Below are 25,671 nucleotides of genomic sequence, written 5' to 3' on the forward strand. Positions count from 1 at the left end.
TAGACGTATAGTCATAAAATTAGAATGATACACAAAATTACAGTTGGCTAAGAAAAAACACTTTCTCTCCTGAGAGGGCCTAACAAGGATTCTCACCAAGCAAACCTTCTAAACACACAGTTAGCCATTTTGGGATAACCAACAACAAACCATTGCCCACTATAATAATCTGCGAGTTTCAATGTAACTAAATATCTATAGGCTTCAATATGAAGTAATAACTATCCACTTAAATGCCCCGATTGACTTAAACATATGCTTGTCACAACAAACATGCCAGGCCTAGTGCCTATCTCATAACATTTCATAATAAACAGTTCAGGCCTGTAGCCATGATCGTTGGTGTGCCACTGTAACAAACTCAGTCCTGCTGTATCAAGTGCAAGCCATACCACAAGCCAAAACGTATAATACAAGCAGTCTTTTTAGTGAAAGCACACACATTCTGCCCAATCAAATCCTGTACTCAGGGGATTCACCTTGTGCGTGGCCCGAGCCCCTCTCTCAGTAGTACTCTGTAATGTTTTTTTATTGATCACATATCGTAGAGACATAGTTGCATTGTCAAACCATACCTAAAAATCTCTGTAGATTAGTGTAGCCATTGGCATCCGATACTGCTCTAAAACACAAAATTGCGCTCTGAAGTCTAAAGTTAATGGTGGAAGGAGAGGGTGCTGCCAGTACAATACATTCCTCATGACTGTGCTGCTACCAGAGAAAAATCAACATCTAAGACACTAACAGTATTTCAATGGCATGTGTGTGCCTCTGAAAGTTCAAGCTTAGGCATCCATACTGCTGTTGGCTCAGCTGGCAGCATAAAAGAAATAATTACAGCTGGGGTGGGGGGGGGGCACTTTTTTGTGGAAGCACATAACTTAAAACATCCAACCTCGGCTACCAACAAGGGGATGGAGCCAAGCCTTTCTGTAGTACGCCTGAAAGCTCATTAAGGTTGATCCCATTACGTCTTGGACCACTATGGTGTTAAGCCAGACCTAAAAATAGACTACCAGTTATAAAAACTGCAAACACTGTGGAATGATTTTCTTTTACAACTGCATGTTTCTGAAACCTGAGAAAATGTTGAGGTTAGCACAGCAACAATTTTGTTGATACCATTTTAGGAACAAATATATGCTTTCTTGAACTACATTTTTTTCGATTTGTCCATCAAAAAGCAAAATGTTGCTATATTTTGGCTGTTATCTCCGTTTCCTCCAGGATAATTTACAAACCCTCAGTACCTTTAGAACAGCCAAGATGTGGGGGAAAAAAGACACAAACTTGGTCTGGATACTTTTGTGGAATAAACTAGCGGTATAAACACTTTAGAAGCTAAGAGTTGAGGAACATTGGCTTCTTCAAAGAAAAAAGGTATAGGGATAGTGCTGTGATGTTTCTTGCAGATCACCATCCCCACATTTGCAGCCAATGGCAAGGCTTAAAGATAGCAACCGCAAATTTATTATTTAGGCAGGTCGATCTGTGACCACTTGGGAGTGGAGAATTTGCAGCACCATCTAGAAATATGTGATCTCAAAATTAGAGCGAGGTCGCAAAAAGCTGGTGCGCAATTTGCAACATTCGGCCATAAAAGCAGTCTCAATTTTGATACCCAATTTTCTCGGTGACAGAGAAAGGTGAAAAATTCCATGTGGTGCTGCTCTTTGGGTTGTAACTAGAGTTTTGTTTGGTAAGAGATGAGCTGAAGTCCCAAGTAATACGTAATGAAACAGACCATCGCTGGAAGCTCTAGTGAGAAGAGCGCTTAAGATCCAATGTACTTGGAACCTCAAAAATGAATCTGTGGTATGCCCTGACAAATCTAAATGCCACCCTTGTTCTCTGTTAGACTCAGTTTAGAAAAAAGGCAAGAGAAAGTATAGTCGGCCCATACTATTTTATAAGTCATGGAAGGTCTACCAACCTCTTTCAGTTCCCATGGTTTTGTCTATCCTTTCCATCTTAAGAAAATTGGCAGACAACAAGAAAACTCACCTGTCTTTCGAAGAGGGAAATCGTCCTTAGAATCATACATGCCAAGCACAGGATGATTGTACGAAGGTGAGAGACCACCCTGTGGAGGTGAGCTTTGGTCCAAAGAACTATGTTGGGTCTTCCTAAGGAAACAAAGGGGGAAAACTAAATGCAAAACACAAAAAAACATGAGAAAAGCTCTAAGGATGAATAGCAAGAAACCAAGCTGAACTCTGCATCGGTTAGTTACCAGACAGTCGATGTGGTTTCCATATTCTCAGTCTGTTCTATATGTGTGCTTCTATGTGTGACTTCGTATTGTCCTGTATTAATTCACTATGTGAGCTCTCCCTGATCAACAAATACGTTTTGCATGGTGAGATGTGGGAGAAGCATACCATTGCTATTTTCACGTAAAATATCTAACATACATTGCTTTTATTTTTAGTGCACGTCGTATGCGTGCTCTAAGCGATGGCTCTTGCTTTTCTACCAGGGTGGGCTTACTGCAGAGCCTACAACACGGCTCATTTTAGCAGGAGCAGTTACAAAACCCAGTAGTCCTGGCTCTTTGGCTGCATAGGTAACAACGTCCTGGCTGTATAAGTGTTAGCAAAGAAGGTGGCAGATGCAGGTTGCTTTAGTATATAGAGACCTTTCTCACTGCCAGTTCGTCCACACTCGCAGAGTTAGCAGGCCGGCCAAGACTAATCAACGCCAGCTTTTGGCATGGACGTGTTGGGCGCAGGCCCAGGGTGAAATCTTCACAGAGGCACAAGGAGGTGTCTGCATTAAGGTCGTACAAACAACAAATCCCTTCTCATGCAGCTCCAGTGATTCAGTTTAAAGTGTTTTAATTACTATTTAACGTGCAATATATGCTGTTTTTATCAGTCCATCAGCCTCCTTCCTTTCCCTTCCATCTCCCTCTCATCCCCTACCACCACACACCAATAAACACAACCACCCAGCCCACAAACCGCCAGAGACTGACCTGTGAACATGAAAGGCACTTCCTGTTGCCTCATTTCATTCACCAGTAAGAGTGAAAAATGCATTTTGACCCAAAGCGCTGTCCAAGCAAGAACTAGCTCTGCAACCAGACATTACTTACTGCGGGCACAGCTATGGAGCACTATCCAATGATGAAAATACGAAAACAAGCACTGGCAATGCCAATCAGTGTTACTTGTGTGCTTACGGACAAGCAAGACTGACTACCATTGCCAATGTGTGTCCTTGTTTAGTATCTAAATCACTTTTCCTAACCTCTATTATCTTATTTATGTGAACCTTTGCTGTTTTAGTCAGAAGCTCCAAATTCCTTTAAAATGAGGTGTTTTAAAGAAATGACAGACTATTCTCGCCACAGCTCCAACAAGCATTGGCAAAGCCAATAGGTCTAGCTAACAAGAAAGCTATTAGCTTTGTCAATGTTCTTTAGCCATTTTGTACAGAAACACAGGGTGGTGTGCAGCATGGCTGAAAGAATAAAAAAAAAAAAATCATGATAGAAAAGGGAAAGTTACCCTTTTTACTTTCAGCTGCGCTGCTGTACAACATGTCTAAAAACATGACAAAGCCACATAGCCCTTGCTTAGGGAAGAGCTAATTAGCTTTGTCAAATTTTTTTTAATGGCAGGGCAGGAGGGAGCAAGCAACAACACGAAGTGGGAGAGGACAAGCAACAAGGCGGGGCAAAGTGGGACAGAGCAGGTGGGCATAAGGGCAAGCAACAACATAGGCAGCGGCTATAGGTGAACTATAAAAATTAAAGTTAGTAAAAAAAGAGCTCAATTTTGAAACCAGCAATGGCTGTGACAGTTTTTACAAACAGAGGGTTGGGGTGGGGCCAGCAAGGAGGGTGGAAGGGTGCAAGCAACACAAAAGACAGGTGGTGGGGGTAAGAAAGACGACTGCAAGAGGGAGGAGTGCGGGAGTGGGCAACAAATACTACATAGAGCAGGGGCAAGCAACACTACGGACAGTGAAGACATGCACGCTTAAGGAGTGTTTCCATATAAAGAAAAAAGTACCTCCATAAGCGCATGCAGTGAAGGACACAGGGCAGTGAAGCAGTACTTGTGCCATGCTCCGGGAGAGAGCCAAACACAATTAGAGGAAGACAAGCCAGCATACGCTGACCTAAGATGAGCAAGCAAATGAATGACAACGAAGCCAACCAAAGGGAGGAAATTAGCGGCCTCTAAGCCCCCTGTAAGTAAGTAAAATGTCTCACATGCTACCACAACTGTGCTATCTCAGGCAAGACCTAAAAATTAATTTGGGTGGTTAAGCACAAATTAAAGACATGATCAAGGTGATAAAGTGGTGAGGTCACGAAGAGTCAGGTAAAGTCCGCAAAAATTTAGATAGCTTTAAACAAAATTGTGCCCCGAGAAATTTCAAAGAGAAATGCTCCAGTAAAACAGTTCTGTCCTAATTTATTAGTCACAAGCCGGCAAGTTTTAAGGTTATTTCGGGGTTACAACACCTGCTGCATAGAGTTATGTTGGTATCAAGCAAGTACGAGTATATGGTGCTGCTAAGTTAACTTAGGTGAGTGCTGAATTTAGTGCAGAGCTGGACACGCTACTTTTAAACCTAGTTCTAGCGAATGGAAATCTCCTTTGAAGTCATAAGCACTTCATTTTGCTCCTGGGAAAAAAATCTCTTTTAAAAAAAGTACACTTTACATAAATATGTGTATGCGCTGTATTAATTGACTTTCATTAATATTTTCTTTTAAAAAGAAGCTGACTGCAAAAGAGACAAGGTGTGGAATCAACTCAGATTGCGGATTCACCAGATGTGATCCTTATCTGAAGGAAAAACAGAATAGAAATACTTGGTGCAAGAAAGGCATCTACTTGGTTAAGCTGAAAACATAACAGTGCACCTTTAAAGCCAAGCAACACAGCTTTTGTTTCACAATGCTTTGTATACTGGCAGTTGGTCTCTCTATTCTTTTGTATGAACCCTCTCGAACAAGAAAATCCAACAACACTGTCTCATAATTGACCAAACTATTTCACTTTTCTGACGCCTTTTGTTATTTGTACATCACAGTGCAACACCATTCTCGCGTCCAATTTATCTACTGATCTCTTAATTGGAGAGGTTACGTTTTGACAAAGTTTGCACATAGGTGAATTTTATATCTGCTGCTCAGGCAGTGTGACTGGGGTGTGGAATGTTGTTTTTGTCTGATGTGGTATCCCTCCCTTTCTGACAACCCCTGGCATTTGATATTACCAATGACAGCTGGTAGACAACTTGGCATATGAAAATGTTAATGGTTGCCATCTCTGGCACGATCTTCCCCAGCCCTTGTATAATGGTGGGTACCCTCACTTAATAATAGCCCTAACACAACGCCCATTCTAGCCATTCTGTGAACATTCCTTCGTGAACACAGCTGACAACAGAGAAGCCGCCACTGCATAATGGTCACCATCCTTGACATACTGTTAGCACCATTAGGCTAAATGGTCTTACTTGATAAATATTGTGGGCGTCCTACGCATCATAGAGGTGTTAAGGAATCTTGACATTTTTCCAGACCGGTAGGTTTTGTGGCTTCAATTATGCACTTGAGAAGGAGACTAAAAACAGACTAGGTTTCACTCAGTCTCCGTCAAGTCGTCAGTCATAGACAGCCTCAGTCAGTTAGCCAATCAATCTTGGAGACTCTCAGACAGTCAGTATCAATCTTTGTCACGGTTAGTCACAATCAGTCTGTCATTCAGTATCTCAGTAAGTCTGAGTCTGTCACTCATTGTTACTCCAACACTGACAATGTCAAATTCTTTGGTTTCAGTCAGTCATTGCGACCAAGGCAGCCAACAGTGCTGTCAGTGTCAGTCTGTGAGTTCGAAAGTCTGGGAGTCACTGAATCAGCCAATCTTACTCAGTTTTAGCATAGGCTAGTGAGTCTTAGTCTAGGAGTCAGCCTGCCAATCTTAGAACCCAGCAAGTCAGTCAGTTTTTCAGTCTGGAATTTCCACAGTGCTTCATTACTTAACTAGGTCATATAGCACTCCAGTTGGGAGGCGTGGCTAGCCGCCTAAGCTGGCGGTCTGGTCTCGGTAGAGCTCCGGAACCCTCGGGGAGATTAACCTATCCTGCTCCGCAATCCCCGGTCTGCTGGCGGTCTGGGGCACCATTATTGAAGCGCTAGAGTCCTGCGCTCAGCCATATACCTCCTGGGACCCATTGGACCGTGGCACTGTCCAGCTTGAGGATCGGGCCTGCTCGCTGCTGCGGCCGGACGGAGGCCAGGACCTGCAGTGGAACGCAGGCTCGTGCACGGCGCAGACTTCCCGGCGCGCCGCTGTGCGAGACCGGCTCACCGCTAGAGGCGTCGGTAGTGGTGCGGATCCTGGCCAGGCATCCTGATGGCTAAATGTTCCCTGCAGCTGCTTGACCCCATATGTTTTGTGTGGCCCGCGTGGCAGCGGCGACGTACCTCGAGTGAGCTGGTACACCGTACTGCGGTCCCGCGAAGAGGTGGCGGACGGCCGCGCGGTTCAAAACCGGTGCCGCCCCCGAGGGCTCGGCAGCAGGGAGTGGCAGAGGAGCGCCTGGTGGGTTCCCCCTGGGGACTGATGCGGTGAGGTGCAGCGCCCACATGAGATCACAGACATTTTACCCTCGTGATAGACCTTGCTGCTAGTGCGCACTGCTGTGGAGACCCCCTCCCCCCCTCCATGTGATGCAACCTGAAATGGCCTCAATGCTGCATATACCACAGAGATCCTTGGGACAAGATTAAAACCTGCGATTGGTCACACCGCCCAATTGCTTCAGGCCTCCTATTCCTCCTAAGGTGAGCAACATTATAATAAGGGCCCTGCGCTGCCTGTTGCTGATCCTCACTGGGCTGCTATAACCCTACGTACACAACCTGAGGCTGGGACCGCGCCGCTGTCTTGGCGCCATGGTATCGGCCGGGGCGGCCTGGGGAGCCTCGCCGGGCACCGCGACCCTCTGCATATACAGGGAAGGGCCTGGCGGGCTGAATCCGGATGGTGACGCCGACCAGTAGCACTCCCTGAGATACCGGCTACTACCATAAGGCTCATGGTCACTCCACTGGTATAACGGACTTTGTCTGCTATTGGGGTGTCCTTCTGCCCTGCTTGCCGCTCTGTGGAGGGGGTGTCTGTTGCTGGTTATCTGTGGGGCTCCTCGGCCGCCCGGCTCCCTCTCGGGCTGCGGAGGTCCAGCGCTGCCGCACCCTTTGACCTACGGAGGGAGAAGATTGGTCCCACATCTAAATCTACAGGTAGTAACTACATGGTGTCCCACCGACAGTCTTCCTAGTCACTTACCCAGAGGAGGCTAACCCACGGCGGCGCTATAGGTCTGCACCATGGGTAGAGTCAGAACGAAGACATTAGATGGTCACCGGAACCTATGGAAAGCACTCCTGACAAACTGGACTTAATTCTTAAAGATATCCGTGATTCCAGGGCGGCGCTGGAGACGCAGATCGGTACGCTCGCCGCGGGTCTCACATTGCTTAGGGCGGACCACAGGAAACTGGCAGACACCGTCAAGGAGCAAGGACAATCCCTCGAAGATGTGGAGCCTCGAGTCGCAGAAAATTCCACAACCGTGCAACAGTTACAACAACAGTTGGCAGGCCTCCTAGATCGAGTGGAAGATGCAGAGGGCAGGAATAGACGCAGCAACATACGCGCTATTGGCCTACCGGAACGCAGTGAGGGTGCAAAGGTGGCTGACTTTATGGAAGCGTGGTTCCGGGACCATGTCACGCAGGAGGGGCTCTTTCCGTATTTCTGTGTTGAAAGGGCCCACAGAATACCGACCGGACCGCCCAGGCCGGGCGCACTACCTCGCCCACTTATAGTGAAACTCCTGAATTATAGAGACCACGATGTCATACTACAGAAAGCAAGAGAAAAAACTATGATCCAGTTCGAAAACCACTGCATCTCGTTGTACCCAGACTACACCATCCTGTTCCAAAAGCAGAGGTCGTCTTACCAATCTTTCAAAAAGAAGCTACAGAAAGCACAACTCAAATACGCACTGCAATACCCTGCTAGGCTGAAAGTCACTTCTATGAGAACCCAGCTAACGCCAAGGAATGGCTTGAAGTTATGTGCCTTGGCTCTAGCCAGTTCAGTCACTCGGGCCCGTCTTCGCAGGGCTCTGACAGACTCCCGAAACCTAGCTCCAGCCGGTCTGCCGCGTCCGACCGAGGCAGTGGTGGCAAGGGACCATCAAGCTAACGACGACGACACGACCAGGAAGGAGCCCTTGCAGTGGCTGGGGCATTTCGAGATGACTCCAACAAAAACCCCACAGACTCGGAGGACAGCACCCTGCATTCAGACTCTGAGCACAGTATAACTCTATTCCCTACCATTACACCACACCCCGAGCAGCAGACTACATACTTGATAATTTAAAGCTATGAAGGATACTCGAGGAACATGGGCCTATACTAGGACCGCTATGCTATGAATGCATCTACGGACAAGAAGGGCTCCAACACCCGGCACCCTCTGTATCCTTTTTTCTTTTCTCACACCTTTCTATCTGAACATTGTCCTTTTGTCATAACCTATGTGTGATTATGTAAGGTATAGGTGGTTGTTGAGAATATACACATGGGCGGTCTAGGTTTTCCGATGAGTCGGACACTGTCTTGCAAGGTCTCTGGTTAAACCTTCCATGAGAATATTTACTGCGGAACTATTGTCTTTGACATGTCTAATTATAACTCCTCCTGTGGGGTGCTGTAGAGCCACCGGGAACCCGACATTTTAGTAAACATGACCATGGCTGACGGCAGCGAACCCCCTTTAAGCGCATGCACCGCTATATGTTCTATGATTATTGCAACTTGTTGTTGGGCCCAGCATAGTTCGGATACTGAGCCATGTTTTGTTTGTGTTCATGGGATAAGGGATCCTGGTCGATCTTGGTATATTGGCTCTGTGTAACTCGGAGCTACACCCTCTATGCAGTTGCATGCCCAGTACAGCTACTACTTTAGGGTCTTACAACCGAACCACTTGGAATGTACGCCGGTTTGGGGCGATTCAGAAGACACACCGGGTACACGCATACCTCCTCAGGCGTAAAGCCCAAATAGTTTTCCTACAAGAATCCCACTTAACCGACTCGGAAACGCAAAAAACACGCAAGAAATGAAGGGGACAGATATATTCCACTAATTATTTGGCGTTTGCTAGGGGATCAACCATCTGGGTACGCCACGGGGTCCCATTCACCGAGCTAGAACGCCGGGTTGATGACCAGGGGAGGTACATTCTGTTGAAAGGTACACTGGACGGATCCCTAGTGATTTTAGGCAGTGTGTATGCCCCTAACTTTGACCAAGACCGTTTCTTACACCGACTGGAGGCAGTGCTGGCCGAATGGGATGGTATCCCCTGGGTGCTGGGAGGCGACTGGAATTCGGTTTTAGACACTAACCTAGACAGATCTCACCCCCCCCCCTTCACAGCACGAACGCCAGTAAACTAGCGGACCTGTTTGCTACCTGGGCTGGCGGATGGGCACTTTCAGATGCATGGCAATGTCTACACCCTACTCATAAGGAATATTCATTTTATTCACTGGTGCATGGTTTCCATACCAGAATCGATAGATTCCTTTGCTCCAATTCCATTGCCTCACAGGTCTGCCAGTCCACATACCTAGCCAAAACCTTTTCGGACCACAACTCCCTAGAGCTCACACTTAACTGGGGTAATGTGCCAACCTGGAAATTACACCCACAATTACTAGCCGATACCCCGTTTCGAACAGCCCTTTCCAACACCCTAACTAATTACTTAGCTGAAAATTGGAAAACAGCCTCATCTAATTTAATTGAATGGGATGCACTAAAAGTGGTAGTACGGGGGGCATCGATAGGATAACTAGTGGGGGCCCGACAAGAGACACATCACCGCTTAGTCAGAATCGAAAAACAGCTGGACGTGCTGGAACAGGAGGCAGTGACCAATCCCGATAAGAGAGAGGCACTACAGACTTCCCGCATTGGTCATGCGGACACACTAGAGACAGTACGGACAATTGATCACAAGGCATTCCTACAGCGCAAACACTCAGACGCGGACAGGTCTGGGGCACTACTTGCACGTATGGTCCGAGATAGGCCAGATCCACTGATCATAACTCAAATCCGCACCCCTAATGGACATTTAGTCCAAACCCAGCGAGAGATAAACATGGCCTTTTAAGAACATCTTAGTACGCTCTACGCCGCGCCCGTAACTTAGGAGAACCATTCTATTATAGACTGTTTGCAGGATCTTCCCCTCCCGGAACTCTCAGTGGCGATACAAAAAGGGATAGATGGTCCCATAACTCAACACGAAATAAGAGCTGTAATAAAAGATCTGAATCGTAACAAAGCGCCTGGGATCGACGGGCGCCTGGGATCGACGGGCTGCCTATTGAATTCTACCATACGTACTCAGAGGCCCTGGTCCCCAAACTGGAGTCAGTGTACAAGGCTGCCTTCGAGGCTGGCCATCTACCACATTCTACTTTGCAAGCGCTGGTCACATCATTGCCCAAACCGGGCCGTGATAGCCTGGAGTTGTCCAATTATAGACCTCTTTCCCTGCTAGCGTACGAATATAAAATTTTAAGCAAGGCTCTTGCCAACCGCATACAGCCCTACCTTAATACACATCTCCAATGATCAATGTGGATTCTTGCCGAACCGTAGCACGTCCCTCAACACAAGGCGACTACACTATGTTATGCAGGCCACCCCCCCCGCCCGACACGCGGGATGCCTAGCACTAGACCTTCGGCAGGCCTTTGATTCTCTCTCCTGGGATTTTTTGTTTGCGACTCTACAACGCTTTGGATTCCCGGACACATATCTTAAATGGGTACGCCTGTTATATGCCTCCTCCACTGCCCAAGCCCGTACAGGCCGCTACATCTCAGACCAATATACAGTCTACAGGGGCACGCGACAGGGATGTCCGTTGTCTCCCCTGCTGTTCGTCCTTGCTCTGGAACCATTGGCAGTAGCACTTAGACAATCAGCAGATCATCTTAGCATACATATTGACGGCGCGGCCCACCTAATCTCCATCTACGCAGACGACATCCTACAGTACTTACGTGATATGACGGCCTAGAATACTCCCCTTCCTGATATTTTTGCTACTTTTGAGCGTGTCTCAGATCTCGCCATAAACCCGGGAAAGTCTGTTGCGTACTTTTTTCGGGACACGCCACACCCAACTAATCTACGGTTTGGCGAATACGCTCTACCAGTGGCCACCACCACCTTTAAATACTTAGGCATCCAAGTTTATAGAACACAGGTGGATCAAATTGAGGGTAATATACTACGGGCTATAGCGATACTCCCTCGCCTATTATACTACTTAGTGAACCTACCTGTCATAGTCCCACAGTCTATCTTTAACACATTGAATACGATGCTGCTAGACCTCATATGGGGTACGGGACGCAGAAGGGTGAGCTTACGGAAACTCCAACTAGAGACCCGGAGTGGCGGCCTGGGAGTCCCTGATTTCAGGGCCGACTACTACGCTAGTCAGCTCCAGTGGTTATCTTACTGGACAGCCGGGAGGAATTTACAGGAAATCGGTTACACACCCAGAGACTTGGACAGGGGCCCACCACACTCCCTGCTCTTACCCAAGGCCAAACTCCCCGCGAGCAGCCCTCCCCTGTTGAGGACGGCTCTGCACTGCTGGAGGAGAGCACTGTCTTATACCTCTTCGACAGCTCCCTACTCAACAAACATCCCCCTTTTGGGCATCCCTACACCACAGGGTAAACTTAAGAGGGCCAGAATACACGATTGGGTGGAGGTGGGGGTGGAGGACGTCGGGGCATTTTTGGGGGATGGCAATCTCCACGATCAGGACTCCTTCATCCAGGCTACGGAAGCACCAACACGTTTATATCTACTACACACTACTGTCTCCCATTACATAAAGACCACATGGGCCCCACAACGCCATGAACCACCACAACATAATCCGGTACACCTCTTATACTACATGGGGGATGGGGGACACTTGGTCCGATGGCTCTACACAGGGATACGGGCTCACGCTGCAACCTCACTTACGTCCCTTAGAACACAATGGTCCGAGGATTCTGCAGAGGAACTTACTGATAAGGCTTGGAAAGGCATGCTGGAGCACCCGAAAAAGGTGTCCCGCAATGCAAAACTGAAGTTTATCCAGACGATGGTCCTTCATAGGTCGTACCTCACCCCCCGGAGGATTCATCGCATGTTCCCGGACGCTCCACACTGCTGCCCGCGTTGTAGGGGTGACGAGGCGGATTTCCTCCATATGCTGTGGTCCTGGCCCCGTCTCCGGAATTACTGGGTAGGGGGGGGTGGGCCGACAGTCTCTGGGCGAAGTCATACAAATTCCAGTCCAGGACGACGCCCTATACTGTCTTATGGGCCGTCATAGACGGGCAGGAGTACAGAAGGTACGACTGAGATTCCTTGACCTCTGCCTTATCTTGCCAGTAAGAGCCCTCACCATGAGGTGGAAATCCCCCAGGTACCCAGCTGTATCAATATGGCAGGAGGACATGATCCAGTGGGGCAAAGCTGAGGGTGCTGCCCTCAGGAGGCAAGAAGAGAGAGGCCTGCGGAAGCAACCCATTTTGCTGGAGTGGAAGATCATGCTCCACGAGTTTGAACTACTCAAGTTGCTGCTCCCACAGGGTACCCCACCCCCATAATCCTACAAAGCCGCTTTACGACTATCTAACATTATGTTGAGAGACTCGGACCCATACACTACGAATTAGGGGCGTTGCAGACTCCACAGAATTGCACTGCCAGTACCTTCCTCTGACCACTATGGTTCCTAGACACTGAACGACCATGAGTGGGGATGGGTGGGTTAGGGAGGGAAAGGTTTATGTTTGGGGTTGTTTGTTCTTATTAATTGGATTTATATATGCTTTATATTGTAAATTTGGTGTCACAATTGCAAGGATACGGATCTTATGTTGTCCTCTGGACTTTTGCCTTTCATTTCCTACACACTAATCGGAACAGGGTATGGCAGATTCACGTGATATATATGCTGTAGCTGTTTTCAATGCAAAAGACCACCTTGCTATTGTATTAATTGCACTGGATATATTGTCAAGGTCATCAAAAAAGTATGTATAAAAAAAATATATTGAAAAAAAAAAAGTAGCACTCCAGTTTGCATCGTGTTCCTGGGCGCCCTCCGAGTGCCTGCCTGATAAGGTGTTGGTTATGTTTTGTTGTTATGGGGTACTGGTGAGTGTGGTGCTGAGTTCTATAAGAGTAGAAGGGCACCTAAGAAGTGGAAAGAGGACATGGACTGGTGTATGGTGAGGGAGAAAACAGTCTATGTAGCTCAGGGATGCCCTCAAAAATGGATTGCAATATGGTCTAAATGGAATGTGTATCGGGGGGGGATTGTGCGAGCTCCCATCTATCCCATCTCCCGAAGATCATTGTATGGTGTAAAATCACACTGCCAGACTGGTACTTTGCATGAAATACCGAAAGTAATGTACTGATGCCTCTCAAGAACGACAACTATTATAATGTACGATACATGATTCTGTAACGCATGACCCCGTTTGTTCAATTTCAATAAATAGAGTTATAAAAAAAAAAAGAAGGGCACCTAAGCATTAGATGTTGCAGAGTGTGTGAGAACGATGCATCCACACAAGCAACTACTCAAATACAGGGGTGGTCTCTATCAGGCCAGAGGTTGGCAAGACAGCTAGAACCGTCTCAAGCCCAGACCTAAAAATTGAATGCACAGGCAGTCTCTGAAAAACAGTCTTTAAGTTGGAGGTTCTATAGCAGACGGACCCAGCAGCAATAACATACAAAACACTCCCAAAGTCCCCTACCAGCAATAACCAGTAACAACAATTTCAAATCCTGCAAGAATGCAGAGGCCAGAAGACTTTTTATGGAGGAGAAGTAGACCTCCTACATCCCTTTTGATGATAAGTTCTGCGAGGTGGCAGATTCCTCTATACATAAGGCAGTGTCCCACACCATGATCCCCCTCGAGAAGAAAGTTATGCAAATGGCACAGAACTGTTCTGAAGATCTGCCCAGACCCTCTGGGGTCACAACCTCCGGGGAGACCGAACCCTCCAAAGTGAGGGAGAAAAGGAGATACGAACATGAAGTCGACCTTGATTCCTTTGATCCTATTTCTGAAGGCCACGTGACTGCACTTGGCTATTCTGAATTGTGCCTAAAGTGTCCCCAAGCATATCATCTATCTAAGTCAGCCCCAGAACGTAGGGCCTATCAGGTGAGCGAGGTTGAGAACCGGTCAGGAGAAGAGACAAAGATTCTTTCCCTCAGGGCAGAAAGCCAATTCTGACTTCAGACGCAAGAATGGCCACTTCCTAGACGGGTATGCCCGCGACCCACTCATGGAGCTCATGCCAGGATAAACGCCTATATAGAATCATCCGCCTTGCAAAAACTAAGATTTGACTGAAAAGGCCAAGGAATCAGGGTAGCTAGGGTAGCTAATTTCCCCAGAAATCCTCTACGGTTGGGCGCAATGTGCTGTTATTTTTCTCAGAAACGCAAACTGAGCGGTTTCTAATGAAGCCATCTCTGAGGCAGGTTCAATCACCAACGGGGTCTTTTAGGGATCCTTTTATTAAGGAGCTCTTGGTCTATGTTGACCTTTACCACCTTAGATAAGGAGCAGGAGTTCATATCAACTCAAAGGCTTTCTCTGGGGCGGGTTGAGGCAGGGGGTGCGCAGTCGGGGGGTTCCACTAAAGAGCCCTATCCAGAGGTCAAGGATGGAGGTGTGGCCAATGGCAGGACCAAGCCAGATTTGGGGGTTACTTCCCCTCCAGAGGCTACATGTGCCACTGGGGATCCAGAGGTAGCTTCAGTGACCACAGAGCCAAAATGGTGAGTGTTCACCCTTCTTCCAAGGTAAGAGTAGAGGGCAGGTTTTCTTCCCAGTTGGAGAGCAGTGTTCTTCGATGCCTGGGTCCTACCGATGGGGCAGGTGTTTTTACTGTGTTCTTCTGCTCCCCAATCCATTCTTATCCTTCTAATGTCAGAGCATGACCCCTCCCTAGTGGATCAAGAGGGTGTGGACCTTTTGGCTAAAGGTGCAATTGCTCCCACAGTGGCTCATCCAAGGAGTTTCATAAGCAACATGTTTCTGGTAGAAAACAAGGGCGGGGTCAGTACCTTGTCATTAATCTTTGGGAGTTCAATGAGTGGCTGGTGTTCTGCCACTTCAAGATGGAGGGAATACAACTCCTAAAGGACATTTGAAGGTCCAACAGCTGGCTGATCGGCGTAAATCTATAGGACACCTATCTCACTGTCCCCATTTACCCACCACATTGCAGATCCGTACAATTCCAGAAGGGGCCTCAGACATTCAAATTTACAATGCTTCAATCTGGACTATTGTCAGCATCTTTGTGCTTTACCATGGTCCTGAAGCCCGTAATGGAACACCTCAGGTTCAGGGGTATTTGCTTGATAGTGTACCTGGATGACATTCTACTAAGGGAAATTGTCAAACAACTCCGGAGGATGGTAGACCTCCTGTAGAGTCTGGGGTTCATTATTCATCAAAGGAAATCAGCCTGGTCCCCAACCCAGAAAATAACAATTTTTGAGTTTGTGACAGACTCCATTCAAGGGACCTTATGCCCCTCATTACGGAAAATTACCAAGATCAAGCAGGAAGTACACAAGCCGCTAATCAAACCCAGCACATCCCTACACCCGATTGCACGCCTGGTGGGCCTCCTTTCATCATCCAACCAGGTCATCTTCCCAGGCCCACTTCAATACAGGGCCTTGCAATGCCTAAAATATTCCAACCTTCAGAAGGGGCTCACATACTCAAGAGTTGGTCCCTCTTTCAGACGAGGCCCAGGTAGAGATAGGTTGGTGACTTTCTCACAGGACAGCCTGGAATAGGAGAGAAATATTCAGCTCTCACTCTGATCTGATCATTGAATCGGACACCTGCAAAAGTGGCTGGGTGACCAGGATGTAGAGAGCTCCCCACAGGAGGGGAGTAGTTTACTGAAAAGCAATGTTTAAATATCAATTGCCAGAAACTGATCGCGTGGTCCTTCACAAAACAGTGTTGGGCCAAGGGCAAGATCCAATGTTGTGCCCTTCTCAAAATAGACAACATCGCAGCAGTTCAACATCAATCACCAAGGTGGCATGAGATCTCAGATCCTCTCAAATTTAGCCAGATATTTCTGGGACCATATCTGTAAGCAATATTCAACTAGGTCACAAACTGCCACTTGAAACACATGCAAGATTCCAGGCCAAGGAAGCTGGACCAGAAAAGTGTTCAAGCCAATTTCAGTCAGATGGGCCCGTTCACCACAGACCTATTTGTGTCACGATTGAACCACCAGTTAGAAAGATACTTCAGCTGGAGGCTGGAACCACAGTGGTGACAGTAGACGCCTTCACTGGCAAGACGGATATAGGATACATATTCCCTCTTTTCTCCATGTTAACATCTCTCCGCCCTGGTGTGGCAATAACAGGTGGATCTGGTGGTGGTGACTCCGATACAGAAATCTCAAGTCTCGTATTCAGTTCTGATCAGTTTTCTTGGGATTCTCCAATCCGTCATCCCCTACATCCGCTACATCTTATGGTATGGCAAATTAGAGGGAAAAATATAAAATCCTGCCTTCGGTCTCCACATAGATGCAGGATTTGGATGACTATCCATACAGGGTAGATAATTCAGCTCTAATTAATCTAAATTAGTGCTCACTGGTACATTGCTCACGGATAATACAATATATATATGCTTTTTGGTAAAAGATTGTGCTGTTCTTTATGATGTGCTCAGGCAGAGAAGGGTTAGTAATTGACTATTTTTGTGCCAAGACTTAAACTTCCTAACAGGAATGAGACAGATAGGTGATCAGCTTCTGTCGCACGACGAAAGCGGGAAAAGGAGAGCGGACAGAGGATTATGGAGAGCAGCGTCCATTGTGATTCGTTCTCGCTTTTGTTCTGTGTCTTACCTGAGTGTTCATGGGAAAGAGCTTTTTTTAAAAGATGTTTCAATGTGGCTGTTAAAACTGAAGAGAGGTCAGTATAATCCTTGCCTGCATGACCTTGATAGGACTGTAATTTATACCTAGGGCATTTTTCACACAGTGCAGGTGGATTCACAATCTGTACTGTGAATGAAGCAATGTAGCTCAGTGAGTGGTCGGGTCAAACCAACTCAGAAAACAGGACAAAGAGCTCACAAAAGGCTGTTGTGCGAATTCCTTGTGTAAAAGTAGCCACCTCCAACATTCCATGTTGATAAATGGTCACTTGATAGGGAATCAGCCTATTAAAGGCGATTACACATTGGAATTCTGAATGAAAAGGGTACGATGATTGGTTGAGTGTTAAATATCAGAATGACTAAGATTGAAGGCGGATTCTTCAAGGAAAAAATAAGTACTTTTATCAGAAAATTACAAACTTTTGTTGGAGAATCACATTTCTATGGCAGGATTGGAGGCTTCAGATAAGGCTTCCAACTTTCTCCATTTATTAACTCCAGCAGCTTTACAAAAGATCACATTAAACATAACTACATTTCCCATGATGCACAGGGAAAATGAAAGTCAAAAGAGTCCAATGGAGGCAGCCAATCCTGAACAGGGGCAACACACAACTTCCCTCGAGGACGCTCTATCCTCTTCTTTCTTTGCTGTTCCAGCAGCATACAGATGAGTGTTTCTCTCGCTCTCTTGATTTTGGGGCTTAAATTGTGATTTTCTATGTTAATGTGCATGTTTTCCCCCACACGCGCGTATTATTGTGCCCTGGCTGCAGCGCGTGCTAACGTTTCTGGTTTTCCCCTTGTTCACGGCCCCGGGAGTGTGTCTCCCTCCTTCGCGGCCACTTAATTGCTGTGAGGCTCTCTGGGCGGTGCGGCCCTCTGGCCACGAGCCCATGGTCTTTCGCGCACTTCGTGCGTTTACCTCCCACAGTGCGCACCTAATTACACGCGGGGGGGAAGGTTTTTATTGCTGTTTGAATAGCGTTTCAACACTTGGGCACAATATCTCAGGAGAGCCCCTGCCTGGAGCTTGAACACCCGTAAACACGGTAGGAATTAGCAATCATTATAAAGGAATTAGCCCAGGCAGGCTGTTCCCTCGTTACAAGAAGGGTTAGATAGTCCCTGGGCTAAGCCCTCCATATAAAAAGTGTACCCACATATCCTATTGTGAGGAAGGCCCCAGGGAGCGGCCCCACTACCACCACCAAACCCCCAGTAAAACCCACGTGGGTGCCCTACCTTACTAGTGAATACAACGATGAACCTGAAAATCAAGATAGTGTTCCAGAAATAATAAAAGACTTCTCCCTCGTCCCGCAGCTCGATGTGGATGACCCGGGAACAAACCGTCCAGAGGGAGGCAGGACGAATACACAATACAACCAATCAGCAACGTCAAGCCAAGCAGAAAAGGCGAGGAGACGACCCATCCGGTGTGTCAGCTGATTGGAAGTATCCGGAGCAGGAGAACAGGGGAGACGCTGGAGAAGCAGAGACTCTGTCAGAGAACGCTGCTGTCACCAGACCCAAAGACGCTGAAGAAGAGGATCCGGAGGATACTAACACCTGGACGGAGGACTGGTGGATCCCGGAGGATACGAACGAGCCACCACAACTCAGGAGAGTTGTGGCATCAAGCGGTACATGATTTGGGCGTAGGGACGCCACGGGGAGCGGGGTACACGGGGAGAGCAGATTCTGCGGGTGGTTGTTCTCCGTTTGTAAACCTCCGATTTTTCCCACTACCTCGCATGTCTTAGACTTAACTTCCTCACCTCAGTCAAGTAAGTTGCAGCTACTGGCAACTGCATTAGGGATCAGAAACTGACTGATCCACATTTATTTTGATTATCTCCTACTCTTACTTTTCCCATTAGCCCCCAACCCTTATGGCCAATTTTGCACGTGGTACGGTGGTGGTTAGCAAGCTCGAGTAGGACATATTTACTGACCGCTGCCTTTCTTGTTTTCTTTTGGAGTGAAATCCTGAACTCCGGGACCCAACCTGACTACCCCAGAGGCACAAGAAGCACCTTTTGGATACCTCGGAACACCTAACTCAGACAGAACCCTTCAGAGAGCACCCTACTCCACAACCCTGTGCTGGAACAGGACTATCTTACCTCTGTCATTCGTTTCCACCCTGACACTGAAAAACTCTTATCTTTACTGAGCTGTGTTTTATAACATCAATAAACACTACAGTACGGTCCGACCGTCCCTCCGACAGTTGGTGTCAGAAGTGGGATCGGAGGAAATGGAGGCCGTAGGAAAAAAGATGGCAGAGGGGCAAGATCGCCTTGGGAAAATTATGGCTCGGTTCTTAGAGACAGCAGAAACCGAGAGGGAAGCACTGCATAAGACCCTCAACAGGACAAGACCAAACCCAAGAAACCACAATGGGGAAAATGGCCGAGGTGCTCGGACAGCACTCCTTCCGTAGTAGTACAGAAGTATGTACAGGGGGAGGATCCAGACTTCTTTCTATCCAATTTCGAGAGGATGGCACGGGCCGTCCAGTGGACAGAGGACAGGTAGGACCCCTTCTCACTGGGGATCTCCAAGCAGCCTACCAGGCCGCCAATCCCCTCGGAACCACCCCCTATCCGGACATCAAACGATGCATCCTGGACCGTATGGGCATTGACGAAGAGACCTATAGAATGCAACTCCGTCACATACGAGAAGGACCATAAGAAAACCCCATAGCCCTATGCTATCACATAAAGGACAGCCGATCGCTGGTTTAAACCCCTAACACCCTCCAAAGTGGTTATATTGGAGAAATTATACCTCGAACAGTCTCTCACCTCTTTACACTCTCCCATTCAGAGATGGGTCCACCAGCATACCGACCGGTTTTTGGACAAAGCTGTGGAGGTCGCAGCAGCATATTTCAGGGCCCAAGAACTACAAAAAGGCAAAGAAGAGGGGACCTGGAAACAGCCCAGTACTCACCCTATGAGACCCCCCCCCCCCCAACCAACCCACTACCCCCGCAAACCAGAAACAGTAACTATAGTGCCTAGCCCTCTGCCACCGATCCCCAGACCGACTGCTCCTTTGGGACCACAATGCTACCATTGCGGGGCCTTCAGACATATAGCTCGTATATGCCCACAAAAGGACGAACCTATGGAGGTCGGATAAACTCAGGTCCTATATTGTTCCCTAGAGGGCGATCCCCATCCTTTCCACCGACAGGTAGTTATCAACGGGGAACCCAGGGATGCCCTAGTTGACACAGGAAGCCGCCAGACCCTTATGAGACCACAAGTCGTCCCCGGGGGACCACCAGCCACCAAAGGGGTTAATATTCAGTGCATCCATGTAGATAGTGAGACTTATCCCATGATTAATGTGGTTATACAACAACGACCAGCCCAAACCCCAGTGAACATGAAAGTAGATCTCCTCCGTCACCTACCTGAACCCGTGGTCTTGGGGACTGACTACCCCCACATACATACCATGCTTCAAGACCCATGGAAGGAAGAGACCGAGTGGAGAGAAGAAACGCCATTTTCTCAAGAACTAGATCCAGGGAACGACAGGACGAGCAGACAAAGAAGATGTGAAAAGAAGAATGGAAAGCCTACCCTTTTGACCAATACCGCTTCCCCTCTTTGGGAACACAATAGAAACTTTTGCTAAACTTTAAGAGAAGACAACACATTACAAGAGGCCTGGAGGCAAGCGACTGAGCAAGAAGACCCTCTTCAAGTAGGTCTCCAGTTCTTCACCCAAAATGGGCTGTTGCACAGAAAAGGGGGGAAAGCCCTGCCTATTCAGCTGTTAGTACCCCTCCCCTTCCGAGAAAGGGTTCTATACTTGGCCCATAGCCACTTATTGGGAGGTCATTTTGGGAGGGGGGAGGGGGGGGGGGTAAAGAGATACAAGAAAGCCATACTAGAGCGGTTCTACTGGCCAGGCATCTATCAGCAAGTCAGGAAGTACTGTTGAGAGTGTGCCATCTGACAAAAAAAAATCAGTCACTACCTCCCACCCGGGTACCCCGGAGACCCTTACCCGTAATTGATGTCCCCTTTTCTAGGGTGGGAATGGATATTATCGGGCCCCTCCTACCCTCCCGCAGCGGGTGTCGCTATGTCTTAGTCCTAGTAGACTATGCTACAAGATTTCCAGTGGCAGTTGCCCTTAGACAACCCAATACCACCCAAGTGGCCAGAACCATGATCAATATCTTCGCCCGAATAGGATTTCCAAAGGAAAGACTTACCGATCAGGGCACTCCCTTTACCTCCAGACTTATGAGACAGGTGTGTCAGCAGTTACACATCAAGCAGATCCGCACTGCCGCCTACCATCCTCAGACGGATGGTCTGGTAGAGCAGTATAATGCCACCCTAAAAATCACCTTGAGGAAATTGTTAAACCTAGAAGCCCGTAGGTGGGAGGACACGCTCCTCTTAGCCCTATTCGCCATAAGGTGTGGACAACAAGAGAGTCTGGGATACTCCCCGTTTGAGTTGTTGTATGGAAGGCTGACGCGTACCCTTATGGATATGGCCAGAGAGGAGTGGGAGGAGGAAACCAACACCTCGAAACCTCTGTTGGACTTTGTGGCTGGCCTTAAGACACACCTGAATCAGGTATGTGATATCGTACAGGCAAACTTGGAACATTCCCAGACAGCACAAAAGAAACAGTATGATAAATCCACCAAAGAACGAACCTTACAAGTGGGCGACCAGGTCCTGTTACGCCCAACCTCTGAACACAAACTACTAAGTCAATGGCAAGGTCCCTTTAAAGTGGTGGACAAAGTGACACCGGTCACTTATAAGATAGGAATGAATTCCTCAGGTACTTCCACACAAATCTTTCATATCAACCTCCTAAAAAAATGGGAAGGTCCTACCCCTATCCTGCTGACAGAACCGTAGAATTCCCTGGCAGACCAAAGTATAGATGTGAAACTGGCGGAAGCCCTCAAACGAGAGTTAAGAGAAACATTGCTCCCAGTACAAGAAGTGTTCTCCCTGGTGCCGGGTAAAACCACCCTGGTGGAACACGAGATCTACACCCAACCCGGGAAAACGGTTCGCTTACGGCCCTACCGAATCCCCGAAGCAAGGAGAGAGGCTGTAGACCAGGAAGTCCTTCAAATGCTGAAACTAGGTATCATTGAACCCTCCAAAAGCAAATGGTGTTCACCCATAGTCCTAGTACCCATACCCGATGTGTCTATACCCTTCTGTATCGACTTTAGGGAGGTAAATAAGGTATCACAGCTTGATGCTTATCCCCTGCGTAGAGTCGACGAGAGGATAGAAAGACTGGGGAAAGCCCAATACATTAGCACACTAGATCTTTGCAAGGGCTACTGGCAGGTGCCTCTGAGAGCCCAGGACCGAGAGAAGACTGCCTTTTGTACTCCCAGGGGATTGTTCCACTTCAGTGTATTACCCTTTGGGTTACACAGGTCCCCCGCAACTTTTCTTTCAACGACTCATGAACAAAATACTACAACCCCAGAAGAACTACTCAGCAGCCTACTGAGATCACAATCATCTACAGCGACTCCAGGGAAGAGCACCTCCATCACCTGACCCAGGTAATCCAATCCTTAAGATAAGGCGGGTTGGCCATCAATCCAGCCAAGAGCCACTTAGCAGTCAGATCCGTGAAATACTTGGGCTTTCTATTGGGGGGAGGGTTGTATCAGGCCCCAGGAAGAGAAAGTTGCAGCAATTGCCCAAGTCCCCTTTCCCAAAACCAAGAAAGACCTCATGACCTTTTTCGACCTACTTGGTTATTATAGACGCTTCATCCCATGCTTTTCCCAAATTGCCACTCCCTTGACTGATCTCTTAAAAAAATCTATCCACACAGAAAAATGCCTAAGAAACCCCTCTCACTTGGCATTACACTCCTTTCAACAACTGAAACAACTCATCACCTCCAAACCCCTTCTTACAAATCCTGATTATGAGAAACCATTCATACTCCAAACAGACGCCTCCGACAATGGCATCGGAGCGGTACTGTCCCAAAAAGACGACAAGCAGCAGGAACAACCTATCCTTTTTATTAGTTGTAAGTTGTTCCCAAGAGAATCCCGATACGCAGTAATCGAGAAAGAGGCATTGGCCATCAAGTGGGCTGTTGAGGCCCTTCATTATTACATTGACGGGAGGAAATTCCTACTCTTTACCGATCACGCCCCTCTTGAATGGCTCTGCCAGAACAAGGGACACAAGCAGAGAATCTTACGGTGGTTCTTTGCCCTTCAACCCTTCAGGTACATAGTCTACCACCGGAAATGGAAGGACCAAGTCAATGTGGATTACTTGTCTAGGTATCCCAAGAAAGTTAGGGAAAGGGGATGTGAGGAAGACCCCGGGAGCGGCCCCACTACCACCACCAAACCCCCAGTAAATCCCAGGTGGGTGCCCTACCTTACTAGTGAAGATGAGGATGAACCTGAGAATCCAGATAGTATTCTGAAATAATAAAAGACTTCTCCCTCGTCCCGCAGCTCGATGTGGATGACCCGGAACAAACCGTCCAGAGGGAGGCAGGACGAAATCACAATATGACCAATCAGCAATGCCAGACAAAGATCAATCCAGGCAGAAAATGTGGGGAGACGACTCATCCGGTGTGTCAGCTGATTGGAAGTACCCGGAGCAGGAGAACGGGGCAGACGCTGTCGGAGACTGCTGCTGTCACCAGACCCGAAGACGAGGATCTGGACGGAGGACTGGTGGATCCCGAAGGATACGAACGAGCCGCCACAACTCAGGAGAGTTGTGGCATCTAGCAGTACGTGATTTGGGCATAGGGGCGCCACGGGGAGGTGGGTACACGGGGAGAGCTGCTTCTGTGGGTGGTTGTTCTCGGTTTGTAAACCTCTGATTTTTCCCACTAACTCGCATATCTTAGACTTAACTTCCTCACCTCAGTCAAGTAAGTTGCAGAGCGGGTGCTACTGGCAACTGCATTAGGGATCAGAAACCAACTGATCCACGTTTATTTTGATTATCTCCTCCTCTTACTTTTCCCATTAGCCCCTCACCCTTTTGGCCAATTTTGCACGTGGTATGGTGGTGGGTAGCAAGCTTGAGTAGGAAATATTTATTGACCGCTGCCTTTCTTGCTTTCTTTTGGAGTGAAATCCTGAACTCCTGGACCCAACCGACTTCCCCAGAAGCACAAGAAGCACCTTTTGGATACCCCGGAACACCTACCTCAGACAGACCCCTTCAGAGAGCACCCTACTCCACAACCCTGTGCTGGAACAGGACTATCTTACTTTTGTCATTTGTTTCCATCCGGACACTGAAAAGCTCTTATCTTTACTGAGCTGTGTTTCATAACCTCAATAAACACTACGGTATTGATCATATGCGGCCTCCTCGCTTCTGCTCCCGACCGTCCCTCTAACACCTATATTGTCTCATACCTATCTAAGGTTTTCCTTAGCCAGATCCCCTGTGTCTGCATAAGTGTTTGTGCAACAATGGCATACTATGACGATTAGTATGAGGAGGAGGAGATTACTTACCTGGCGATTGACTATCACTGTTGTCAAGTCATGAACTCCTCCATCCTTAAGGCAATTTCTTAAGTGGTTGTGCCCCTGGAGAAAAGATTAAACCACCTGCAGGCACAATGCCAACAACCCCTCGACACAAGGGAAGATTTATCGGGGTCAAAGAAACCCTTATCTCCAGGTGAGCCATCCCCTAATGCTGTAGAACCGAAGCAGAAGCGCGTTGACGACGCTAGCGTAGATACAGATGCGTTTGCACGTTTAAACAAGCATTGGCATAGCCAATAGGTCCCGCCTTTACGACCGCATAAGTATTAAGCCGTGTATAGTTTTATAGATCCATGTATTTTTGTATAGCGTGACCTGAAGAGTAAGAGCGCTTACATGAGCGCCAGTTACATTACACAAGGTCACATTCATTTTGTTAGATAGGGGAGATTACGTGATTTGCCCAGAATCACAGGATGTTGAGCTGATGCTGTGACTCGAACCGGGTTCCCCAGCTTCCAGATCGAGCGCTCTAGCCATTAGGCCACATCCTCTCAATGCACCTTCTCTTCACGTTCTCTCTTTTGTAGGCTTGTTTGAAATACATACTTCATGCAGAAGTCTGGCCTATTTACTGCCTCTGAAGTTTCAGATGCTCTTATGGACATGCAAATATCCTCTCTGGGGCGAGTGTATGCAACAGAATGGGTGGTCTGGAAGGGCCTGCTAAGACAACGTGAAGCTCAAAGCTTCTCAGGGTTAGGTTAGTATCACTGTTAGGTTAGGGCTCCTTAAGGTCTTCTGAGGGCAAGCAGCCTGGTTAGAGGGCTGGATGAGGTTTGCTGTCAAAAGGCAGATGCCATTCTAGGATTGTCTGCGGTTTGGCTGGAGGTGTCTCAGGACTAACTCATGGCTGGCACAGGTTTAGGCCGGATTCCTTAGGAGTGGCTGAGGTAATGAGAGAGCCAGATCAGACAGTACCTTCAAGACGGTCTATGATGGCGAGCTGAAGATGACTGGGTGCAGGCTGAGGGACTCTCTCGGGCCAGCAGA

At 47.8% G+C, this 25,671-nt stretch overlaps 1 protein-coding gene across 7 annotated transcripts in view; it reads right to left on the bottom strand.

Moving 5' to 3' along the window:
• Nucleotides 1-25,671, bottom strand: part of HDAC4 (histone deacetylase 4) — a 1,546,655-nt gene that overhangs the window by 600,869 nt on the left and 920,115 nt on the right. For all 7 annotated transcript variants that reach the window (XM_085645137.1, XM_085645138.1, XM_085645139.1 and 4 more), the window contains one exon: nucleotides 2,005-2,126. In XM_085645137.1, coding sequence (XP_085501263.1) covers nucleotides 2,005-2,126 — 122 coding nt within the window. The remainder of the gene's footprint in view (nucleotides 1-2,004; nucleotides 2,127-25,671) is intronic.

This window comes from Triturus cristatus, chromosome 3_1 (genome assembly GCF_964204655.1).
Source record: "Triturus cristatus chromosome 3_1, aTriCri1.1, whole genome shotgun sequence".
In the NCBI taxonomy this organism is placed as follows: Eukaryota; Metazoa; Chordata; class Amphibia; order Caudata; family Salamandridae; genus Triturus; species Triturus cristatus.